Below are 12,000 nucleotides of genomic sequence, written 5' to 3' on the forward strand. Positions count from 1 at the left end.
TTATTTATAATGGCATTTGCACAGTTGATTGTACATTGATCCTGTTTAGACTTACTGTTTTATAGATTTGCTATATATGCCCACAGGAAAAAGAATTTCAGGGTTGGATGTGGCAACACTGATAATAAATTTTGCTTTGAACTTTGTACTTTTGAATACCAAACTGCACAGGGTTTAGGCCATAGCCCATCATTTCCAGCATAGGACTGGAAGTTATGTCTACTGGGGACAAACAGAAGTCATCCATGGGTGCTGAATAAATCTTCAGACAACTGCTCTGCAAGCTCAGCAGACCACCATGGATGTCTTGTCTTCTGACGTGATGGCTGTGGATGGCACTGAACAACAAGACTCACAGTGACACAGCAAATTTAAGGAACAACAGGATTGTCCTTGAGGCTGCCAGTGGCTCCATGGAAGTTGAACCTGTTGCCCTCTCTCAATAGGACAGTAATTAACCTCTAATCTCCACCACTTCTTCAATGCCTCTTCTCTGGCCCTTCAGCCCATTGGAACTAGTATTGGTTTCTTATTTATCACATGTAAAGAGATACAGTGAAACATTTGTCCTGCATACTGTTCACACAGATCAGATCACTACACAGTACACTGAGGTAGTACAAGGTAAAAAACAATAACAATACAGGATAAAATGTAACAGCTACAGAGAAAGTGCAGTGAGGGTAAGCAATAAGGTGCAAGATCTTAACAAGGTATTGTAGATAGTAAGGTCAAGTGTCAAACTTCTTGTAATAGGGAACTATTCAATAGTCAGTGGATTAGAAGCTGCCCTTGCTTTGCTTTCAGGCTTTTCTGCCCAATGGAATAGGGGAGATGAGAGAGTATCTGAGGTGGGTGGGATCTTTATCTATACTGGCAGTGAGAAATATGGACAGAATCCATCGAGAGGAGGCATGTTTCCATGATCAGCTGAGCTGTGTCGACAACTCGCCGCAGTTTCTTATGGTCACAAGCAGAGATGCTCTAGTCTACTGGTGAGGATTCCTGATGATTCTCCAGAAGCAGCTGTGGCAGCAGCCATTGGTCTAGTTATGTATAGAAGCGCTAGTGCAAACAAATTTAATTGGAATACCCAAGAGAAATGGCTAACTTTTCAATGCAACTTACCGTGGCTTGATTTATCAGGGAAGAGACAACCTGGACAGACCCTTTCCACTTTGATCTCTGTAAAAAAATAAATAAATACCTCATCCATTTGTAATTCCAGTAACCCCATCCTCAAATTTTCCATTCATCAGCAATCTCAAAGCTTGCTGTGTGCCTCAGTCACTCACTATCACATTGTTCCTCTGTGACCATAGTTTTCTCCTGTCTGGTAAATCAGTACCTTGAGTGGAAACTGAATGGAGCAAGAACTAAACACACAAACCCAAATCTGAACAGGAAAAAAATCTAATTTGAAGGAGACCTTAGATGAGAGTGCGTGGGGTTTTTGGTATATCCTGAAAATGGTACATTGTAATTTCCATATAGATTAAAAATAAAAAAAATTAAGCTAACATAAACTATTGGACTATTTTTTTCCTAGTAGGAAACTAAGGATATCCCATAGATCATAACATGATGAACTAAAGCTAATTCTGAATCATTGGTTAAAGAGTAACAGACACGTGTTAATTGCAGGTGGAATACCTTGACAAGGCTCCTCCCTTTATCTTGATCAATCAAAGCCCAACCACAGTTGATAATCTGAGAGATGGACGATTTGGTATCTATATCACTACACTCAACTTAAAGGCCTCAGATCTGGCCAGTAAAGATGAAGAGTTGATCTACATGATTCTCCGCCCACCTTATTATGGATATTTGGAAAGCATAAATACAGGTATGCCAAACACAGGTATTCAAATGACTGAAACAAATGCGAAATTTGGAGAATAATTTAAACATTTTGCAACAACTATGATTATTGTTTATAACTAGCGATGGTTCTTTACTTCTTGATAATGTGGAATTCCACAATCAGCTGTATATTCGACAATAATTTTAATTCTGGTTTTTTGCTCATATTTTCCGGTAGACTTTACCAGCTTAGATCAGTCCAATGGCATACATGCCCAATTTTCTTAAAATCTCTGATAGATAAAGGAAGTACCTTCTCTCTTCTCCACCCATCATGTTCAGATGGTTCCAAGTAAAAAACACTGAAAATGTTATCCTAATATTATGGCTCTATTCTCCTTTTATTTCTGTTCTTCTGTTTTCTCTCCTCATCAAATGGCACTTGCTTTTATTTTGTAAGGTTACTGTAAATGCCAAAGCTAAACATTGGGGATTATGGGGCTATGGTTTATTTAGCGTGATTTGCACGATTCCTCATATTTAAATCAGACATTCTCCATTTCAAGGGAGATTACTGCATGACAAAAATGTTGGCAACATGCTGCTTTCAGTACACAATAGGCCGGCAGAGAACCAACAGAGCTCCTGTCTCACTGGTTTCACCTCTGTAGAATGGAAAATTGAACATCCTCCTTATTTTGCAAGTAAATTTGTTAATTAATTGTACTAATACATCTTTCACCAGTAACATTAAAGAGCTTATTTTATTTTAGGTGAATACATTCAAGGCACATTCACCCAGAAAGATGTAGACAGACGTGAAATTCGCTATATAATCAATCCCTCTATAGATCTGACATCTGACAGCTTCGAGTTCAAAATATCTGACAGTGCCGGAAATTCTAATGATCCAGAAATGTAAGTGCAGAGCATGTTTAATCTTCCAAAGAAATCACATTGTATAAAGCAGGTACATGATTTTAATCCTTAATGAAAAGAAGTATTGTTTATAAAGATGCAGAGCAGAAATTTTCCTGGTCTGCTGCTTTAAAAAGAACACGATTTCATTATATTTCTACTAATTAACAATTAAACTTGCATAGAGTTATGAAACATCGAATTGTGAGTATGACTTTTCCTTGTGTATAGAAGATTCTCGTGAGGATTTACTGTATAAGATTTGAAATCTGTGCTTAGTGCTGAAAGAATATACCAATGAGAGTAGAAACTCTGATGAAGCTGCAAGTTTAATAGAGAGTGGCCAGTTTTTAAAGGAATGCATACAAATTTCAGTAGTGGACTCTTACACAGAGACGTTACAGGAATTATTTGAAACTGATGGTGATTATGAATTTAAGTTCCCAATGAGAAAAAATATTTGATCCGAAAGATAACATACAGGCACCGCACTAAAGAAAGGTTGTCACTTTGAGATCGGAGCAATCTTCTTCAGATGTAATATGTTGAAGGAGGCGAACACCATTACATGTATAAGGAATTCATCAGTGCAGATAAGGCACATTTTATCTGTTTGCCTTCTGTATGAGTACAACCTGAATAATTGCTTCAGGTGTCAGTAATTGCATTGCCACAGCTGTAACTTCCATGTTAATCAGTGGCAATCTAGCCTGTGGAATACATGCTGCTCATTTGAGAATCCTTTAGCCTTTCTTATGAACGAAGAGTAGCTATTATTCAAAGATGACACCGCATCTGGCTATCAAAGAACCTTTCAACAATAAAATGCAAGGTAGGAAAGGGCTGCTTTCATGCTGTAAATGGAAAGCAGGCTGAATAAAGGAGACAAAAAGGAAACCTCAGGCATTCCCAAGATATCCTGACACTCTTCTCCAGCTACTAGTTATCGGGATCCAAGTTAACATTCCAAGCTTGAATGCCACTGTAGCAGGCAGGACTTGTATACAGTAAGTTAGTTCTTTCTTTGACATCTTTATTAAAGAGGGACAGGCCATATTAAACACAACATGAACCGCATTGGAGTATTATGAAACAACAAGTTAGTGAGTCTCCATCATTCCTTATGTGTTGTCTGTCTGTTTAGTGAACATTTCAAAATTACCGTATAGGGAGAGTCAATGCCTGGTTCTGTGGCTCTTTGGTGCTCCTGATGTGCGTCACTCTGATTAAATTTGATAATGCTGGCAGGAAATCTCATTAGCCGGTAAGTGCATCATGTTCCAAAGAAAATGCATTGCATTTACAGTATATGCCTGCCTAATTGGTACAGAGTCGGTATCAAAAAACTGCAGAACAAGTGAAAATTAATAAGATGCAGCAACAACTCTGAACCCATAAAAGGCACTTAGTCTTGTTAACTGCCAAGGATAGAAAGGACTCTCAAGCAAAGGAGATCTAAAAGACAGCCTAAAGCTCTTACAAACAATTCGAGTAGTATTTGACTCGTGTATCATGGATGTCTTGATGCATTATAAAGGATGCAAAGAGGATTTACCTATTACAGCTGCAAGAAGGCAGCACTAGAACAGAATGAGAAACAGTAGTGTAACTATGAGTAACTGTCATGCTACGTGCTAAGCCAGTATGTGTCTCTGATAATATCAGATGTTTTCATCTTCCAAAGTGTGTGATTAACGCCTGGAAAGTAAATCTGCCTACACTATATAACTTCCCAAGAGTACACATTCCATGCCTCCAATATAATCATTGTTTTCTTCTGCTAGATCTTGTTTAAACCCAGCTACTTATAGATATGTAGATATAATAATGTTCTTCAAATATCATAGAAGAAGTTTTGTTAGATAAGGTAAATACTGGTTATGTTCTTGTCTCAGCTCATTCCTCTAAAGTGGGTGTAATGAACAAGGAATGGCTACAAGTGAGGTTGCTTTGCCTAGCATACCATGGAACCCTCCGAATTAGAGTGAGCAGAGAGTCTGGAATGTGCATGATCCATTTAACCAAAGGACTACAGTGACCTTCATGCCCATTGACAAAACTCCACATTTTTACATAGGGTAATTTCACTGTTGGGTAGGCATACACACCCTTTTGCAGATAACGTTCAAGGAGAATATCCTTTCACAGCAAATAATCAGTTATATAAAACTGGGAGAATTTCAGATGCTATGTCAAAATTATTGTGCTCTTATTGAACTTCATTTCTGGTATGTCAGCAAGTCCAGCATTGATTGTCTTTGAGGAGATGGTAGTGAACCATCTTTTTGAACTGCTATAGCCCTGGTGGTGAAGGTGCTCTCGATATGCTGCTGGAGAGAGAGCTTCAGGATTTGGACCCGATGATGATTAAATTTCTATTTATTTTAGATTAGCTTTATTTGTCACATCGAAACATACACTGAAATGTTTTGTTTGCATCAACGTCCAATGCAGTCCAAGAAGTGCTGGGGGCAGCCCGCAAGTGTCACCTGGACATCTTTTGGAATGTGGGAAAAAACCGGAGCACCTCCACATTGTCATGAGAAAAATACACAAACATTTTACAGTTCAGCATTATTTTGTGCCATGTCTTACGATGGAGGCGGCTTATCGATGACTGTGATTGTTCTTCCAAATTTTTCTACATAAGTGATTTCTGAGCAGTATCTTTACAAGACAGGTGATCCCAGCTATTATCAATACCCTTCAGAGATCGTCTGCCTGGCGCCAGTGGTCACATAACCAGGGCTTGTGATAAGCACCAGTTGCTCATACGACCATCCACCACCTGCTCCCATAGCTTCATGTGACCCTGATTGGTGGGGAAGGGGGGAGGTGGGGGCTAGGCAGGTGCTACACCTTGCCCAAGACTGGCCTGCAGGCTAGAGGAGGGAAGGAATGTCCTACATCTCCTTTGGTGGAGACATAGCTCCACACCCCCCCACCCTTGCAGTTAGTAAGGGTTGAATCCCTATCTTACTGCTGTGACCGTAAAGCACTGCACTAGTCTCTATGCTACCATGCCGCAGAGTACAGAATGAAAGATTGGCAACATCGTTCATAGTCATAACTTAGAGGAACTTGTTTCGATGTGCCTATTGCACTTGTCTATCTGGTATTAGAGATTGCAGAAGCAGTAATTACTGCAGGAAAATCAGGCTTCCTGACCTGCACCTGCAGCCATGGTACTCAGATGACTGGTCTAATTGAGCTTCTAGTCAATGGTAATCCCTCAGATGTTGATGCTGAAGTGTTAGAGGACTCTGCAGTAATAATGCCAATGAATATCAGGGGTAGATGGTTAAACTTCTCACATGGGGTCATACATGAAGGTTTTAATGCATGGATGGTACAAGAAAGTTTGTGCTACCTTGAACTCATTGGAACACTCCACATTAGAGTAAGCAGCACAGTCTTTTCCTGCACTTCAAAGATAAACATGTCATTTGCCAGTTCTCAGACCATGACTGAAGGTTGTCAAGATTTTGCTGCATGCCAAAATGATTTGCTTCATTTGCTGAGCAGTTGCAATGGACTTGAACATAATGAACATTTTCACTTCTGATTTGATGGATGGAAGGACATCGATGACAAATCTGAAGGTAATTGGGCTTTGAAAAATGCCCTGGATGTATCAATATGGTCAGAGATTTAACTTGAGATTTCCTTAAGATGTACAGTATTTGGTTTCTTTAATCCCTTTGAGCAACAATTGCATCTGTATCTTGCTTAAAAATAAATTTAATTTTTCTCCAGAATGGAGCTGAAGTGGTCCCAGATTGAAATGGCTTCCAGTAGCTATCGAGTCTGCGAAGACATAGGGACTCTCTCCATTAACGTGATCAGGAAAGGATACAGTGCCGACCCCTCTTATGTTACTATAAAGGTATGCTAACTTCAATTACTTATATTTTGCAAAATACCTTTGATTCCTGATTTGTCTGGTGATTTCTTCAGTATCCATGGAGAGGTCATTAAGACTAAGAAAATCCAAACAATGTCCATGATGAAGAGATTAATGGACTAAATAGCAGTTCTGCCCTGGACCATCATTCTTTGAATGCTATTCTCCCACTCACATCTCTAGTCCTTCAGGAAATAGTCAGATTTTTCAATATTTATGAGGGGAATATGCCTGGGATTTATCGTATCGATTATAAGCGCAACAAAAGCTTGTAAATTCAGCCTATATTTGTACAAGATGTGATAATATACTTACCAGTGGATTGTATAATGACTTTAAATTCCTGGGTGTTACTATCTCAGAGGACTTGTCTTGGACCCATCATATAAACGTAGTTGCAAAGAAAGCACAACAGCGCCTCTACTTCCTTAGGAGTCTGCGGAGATTCGGTATGACATCCAAAACTTTGACAAACCTATAGACGTGTAGTGGAAAATTATATTGACTGGCTGATTTGAACCCAGGTCGCTGGTACTGTAAAGCACTGTGCCAACTGCTACGTTACAGTGCTGCTCATATATTGGAATACCACTACGACATGATAGTGTTTTCAGAATCAGGTTTATCCGTATATGTCATGAGATTTGTTCAGAATTTGCTTACAAGTGTGAGACCTTTCTCTTCATGTTGAGCTGCAGTAAAATGTGAACCCAACCCTCTGGGTTCTCATATCCTGTTTTAAATTCTATGCTTCTGCCCTTTTGTATCATTGCACATGTGTAATTATGTCAACCTCCTGCTGGACTTGGTTCAGCACTTCTGAAAGAAAATCAGAGCGTAAGTAGTATTAGGACAAATAGTTCTTCATACCTATTCTGCCACTTAGTAAAAGTCTGGTTGATGCATGCCAGAGAGAACTTCAGCCAGTCACACACAAAATGCTCAGCAGGTCAGGCAGCATCGATGGAGATGAATAACTTTCATCACGACCTTTCATCAGGACTGGAAAGGAAGGGAGAAGAAGCCAGAATATGCTGGTGGGTGTGGGGAGGGGTGGGGAAAGGAAAACAAGCTAGAAGGTGATCGGTGAAGCTAGGTGGGTGGGGGAGAGGAGGTGATGTGGAAGGTGGAGGTGATGAGTGGAAAAGGCAAAGGGCTGGAGAAGGAGGAATCTGATGGTAGAGGAGAGGGGACCATGGGAGATAGGCAAGTAGGAGGGGCAAAAGGCAGGTGAGAAGTGGTGGAGAGGGTCAGAGTGAGGAATTGAAAAAGAGGGGAGGGGGATGGGGTAAAATTACTGGAAGTTGGAGAAATTGATGTTCAGGCTATCAGGTAGGAGGCTACCGAGATGGAATACAAAGTGTTACTCCTCCAGCCTGAGAGTGACCTCATCGTGGCAGTAGAGGAGGAAATAGACCTCCCTTCTTAATCTGGCTTCTTTCCCTTTCATTTCCAGTCCTGATAAACTGAAACGTTGACTGTACTTTTTTCCATAGATGTTGCCTGGCCTGCTGTGGTCCTCCAGCATTTTGTGTATATTGCTCCAAAAATCTAGTGATCTCTAGCAACATTCTATGACAGAGCAACTAAGGTTCTCTGAGATAAAATGTTTCAAAGGTATACAACACTCTCAATTAAAAATGACTGTTCTATATTTTCAAATCTGAGGGTTGTAGAATTTTGATAATAATAGAGATGACTTCAGTACAAGATCAAACTGAGTGACAGAGCAGCTTTTTTGAGGGGCAGAATGGCCTACTCTCTTTCCTAGCTTATGGAATGTGTGTCTTCAGTGAGATTTTAACCTCTGAATACGATAGAGGTTGATAATTATAGCATATGTAGAACTTAACCAAGGTATGTACAGTGCCTGTAAAAAGTATTCACCTGCCTTGGAAGTTTTCATGTTTTATTGTTTTACAACATGGAATCACAGTGGATTTCATTTTGCATTTTTGACAACAGAAAAGACTCTCTCATGTCAAAATGAATACAAATTGGTATAAAGTATTACAAATATAAAAGACAAAAAAAAACTGATAGCATAATTACTCACCCCCTTTCAAGTCAGTATTTAGTAGGTGAACCTTAGTCAGCAATTACAGCCTGAGTCTGTGTGGACAGGTCTCTATCAGCTTTGAACATCTGGACACTGCAATTTTCCCCCCATTCTTCTTTACAAAACTGCGCAAGCTCTGTCAGATTGCACGAGGATCATGAGTGAACACCCCTTTTCAAGTCCAGCCACAAATTCTTAATTGGATTGAGGTCTGGACTCTGACTTGGCCACTCCCAGACATCAATGTTGTTGTTTTTAAGCCATTTCTGTGCAGCTTTGGCTTTATGCTTGTGATCATTGTCTTGCTGGAAAACAAATCTTCTCCCAAGTCACATTTCTCTTGCAGACTGCATCAGGTTTTCCTCCAGGATTTCCCCATATTTTTCTGCATTAATTTTACTCACTACCTTCACAAGCCTTCCAGTGCCTGCTGCAGTGAAGCATCCCCACAGCGTGATGCCCCAACCATGCTTCACAGTAGGGTGGTGTGTTTTTGATGATGTGCAGTGTTTGGCTTATGTCAAACTTGGAGTTTAGTCTGATAGCCAAAAAGCTCAATTTTTGTTTCAGCAGACCATAGAAACTTCTTCCAGCTGACTTAGGAGTCTCCCACATGCATTCTGGCAAACACTAGCAGAGATTTCATGTGAGGTTTTTTTTCCAACAATAGCTTTCTCTTTGCCATTCTCTCATAAAGCTGCGATTGGTGAAGCACCCAGGCAACAGCTGTTGTGTACGCAGTCTCTCCCATTTCAGCCACTGCAGCTTGAAATTCCTCCAGAGCTGTCATAGGTCTCTTGGTGGCCTCCCTCATTAATCCCCTTCTTGATTAGTCATTCAATTTTTGAGGATGGCTTGCTCTAGGTTCTAGGCAGATTTACAACTACCATATTCTTTCCATTTCTTGATGTTTGACTTAACTGTACTCCAAATGATGTTCAGTGACTTGGAAATTTTCTTATATTCATCTCCTGACTTGTGTTTTTCAATAACCTTTTCACAGAGTTGCTTGGAGTGTTCTTTTGTCTTCATGGTGTAGTTTTTGCCAGGATACTGACTCACCATCAGTTACACCTTACAGATACAGGTGTAGTTTTACTATAATCACTTGATTGCACACAGGTGATCTCCATGTAACTAACTAAGTGACTTCAAAAACCAATTGGCTGCACCAGTGATGATTTGGTGTGTCATATTAAAGGGGGTGAATACTTATGCAATCAATTATTTTGTGTTTCATATTTGTAATTCATTTAGATTACTTTGTAGAAATGTTTTCACTTTGGCACGAAAGAGTTTTTTTCTGTTGATTAGTGTCAAAAAAAGCCAAATTAAATCCACTGTGATTCAATGTTGTAAAACAATAAAACTTCCTGAGGGGGTGAATACTTTTTATAGGCACTGTAAATGTAGTTTATTCCAAGCCATTGACATTTGACCTTTCTCTGCAGTTTTACAATCCAGGAGCAATTACACACTGCATAATCTTTAAGGGGTATCAGTGCTATGTCAACTATTACTGTTAATAACTAATATCATAAATATTACATTTACCTTTTCAAAATAAACAAAACAAAGAACAATTTTGAAATTTTACAAATATGAATGAGACTTTGATCTTTTCTGAGATCTTTACTGTGATACAGGAATGATCCTTGTTTAACATGCAGTTCAACCAAATATTATTGGAGTATTTTCCAACTCTCTATTTCATCATTCCTCTCCTCAGAAATGTTAGAGTAAAACACTATTTGATTTGGCAGGTGCAGAACATTAGTGTCGCTGCATTGGCACATTTTCTATTCCATTAAATATTATTCCAAATAATACTCTAACACATTTTAATTCACCTTTTTTTAGGATGTTACCATGTAATGTAATTGATTTTTTTCAGTGAAATCAATGAGTTTCAATGGAGTGTAAGGAACAGAACAACACATGATGAAGGATTCTGATCAAAGCTGTCCTGAAGAAAGGTTTCAGCCCGAAACATTAACTGTTTATTCCCTTGCATCGATGCTGCCTGACCTGCTGAGTTCCTCCAGAACTCTGAGTTTGTTGCTCAGGAAACAGAGCAAACCAAATTTCAGAAGAATGTGAGAACGTGGCTCTGGTGAATTAATAGATGTTTGGGGAACGATAGCCTGGTGTGGATAGCCCCTGCACTCCTGCAAGCACATGGTGGCCCCGGTTACCACGCGTCCTTTGAAGATGATGATTTTTACCTAATACAGTAACATTGGAAGTAGGAGTACAACCATTGTGGATGTTAATAGTCAGCTACGGATGCCTTTCTATCCACATTATTTTGAACATTGGTTTGACGTAGTTGTAATTTACAGAAGACCTGACAACTTGGGACACTAATCTTCAAACATAAACAGTGGATATTAATTATCATCCATCATTTGCTTGAATATCAGTTCATAATGTTTGCAGAATCATGCAGCTTTTTGTACCGTCATGGTGGACTCTTTTTTTCCTATTTAATGTTTGAGCATTTCCACTTTACCATCAGTTTGAAATCTGGTTTCAGGCCCACGTTATGTGGTATCTTTTGATTTTAAACACTGTCACAGAAGGAGGTCTCTTTCTCGCTGGCCCTCAGATCACACTCATCAGTCCCATCATGTTCAGGCAAGTTATTCTCCCTCACTATTATCCTGCTACTCTCCCTTCTCATGCCAAGGGCAAGTTACAATAATCAGTTAACCTACCTACACATCTTTAGGAAGTGAAAGGGAACTTGTACACCTGGGGGTAAAAGGGGAATATAAAAGCTACACACAAGCAGCACCTGAGGTGAAAATCAAATTGGATCACTTGAGCTGTGCTGCATTAACATGACATCCTTATTTAATAATTGTTCCATATTATTCAAGAAGCTTATTTAAAACTGGATGTTATCTATTCACACTAAAGATGTATTTTTTTCCTCATCAACCCTCTGGTTATTCAGAAAATTATTCCCAAGTTGAGCACATCTGCTTCATCAACCAAAAGGGTAATTTCCCAATAGCTAACAATTTAAAATCCTATCTCTCTTCCCATTCCAACATATCACTCCTCCTCTTCCACCATAATGAACCCTCTGTTGGAGTGGAGAAGGAACACCTCATATTCCATCATCTTGCCCCCAACCTGATGACATGAACATCGATTTCTCCTTCTGGTAATTTTTTCCTTTTTTGAAAATCTTTTCTTCTCCCCTTTCCCTCTTTTCCCATTCCCCACACAGGCCTCTAACCTCTTTTCCTTACCTGCCTATCACCTCTTGGTTCCCCTCGTTCTTCCCTTTCACCAATGGTCCACTCTC

General features: G+C 39.5%; 1 protein-coding gene across 4 annotated transcripts in view; it reads left to right on the top strand.

The window, feature by feature from the left end:
• The window catches only part of frem1b (Fras1 related extracellular matrix 1b), a 214,248-nt gene that overhangs the window by 173,228 nt on the left and 29,020 nt on the right, over positions 1-12,000 (top strand). For all 4 annotated transcript variants that reach the window (XM_073063069.1, XM_073063070.1, XM_073063071.1 and 1 more), the window contains 3 exons: positions 1,645-1,846; positions 2,577-2,721; positions 6,478-6,607. In XM_073063069.1, coding sequence (XP_072919170.1) covers positions 1,645-1,846; positions 2,577-2,721; positions 6,478-6,607 — 477 coding nt within the window. The remainder of the gene's footprint in view (positions 1-1,644; positions 1,847-2,576; positions 2,722-6,477; positions 6,608-12,000) is intronic.

Source organism: Hemitrygon akajei, chromosome 12 (assembly GCF_048418815.1).
Source record: "Hemitrygon akajei chromosome 12, sHemAka1.3, whole genome shotgun sequence".
NCBI classification, from domain to species: domain Eukaryota; kingdom Metazoa; phylum Chordata; class Chondrichthyes; order Myliobatiformes; family Dasyatidae; genus Hemitrygon; species Hemitrygon akajei.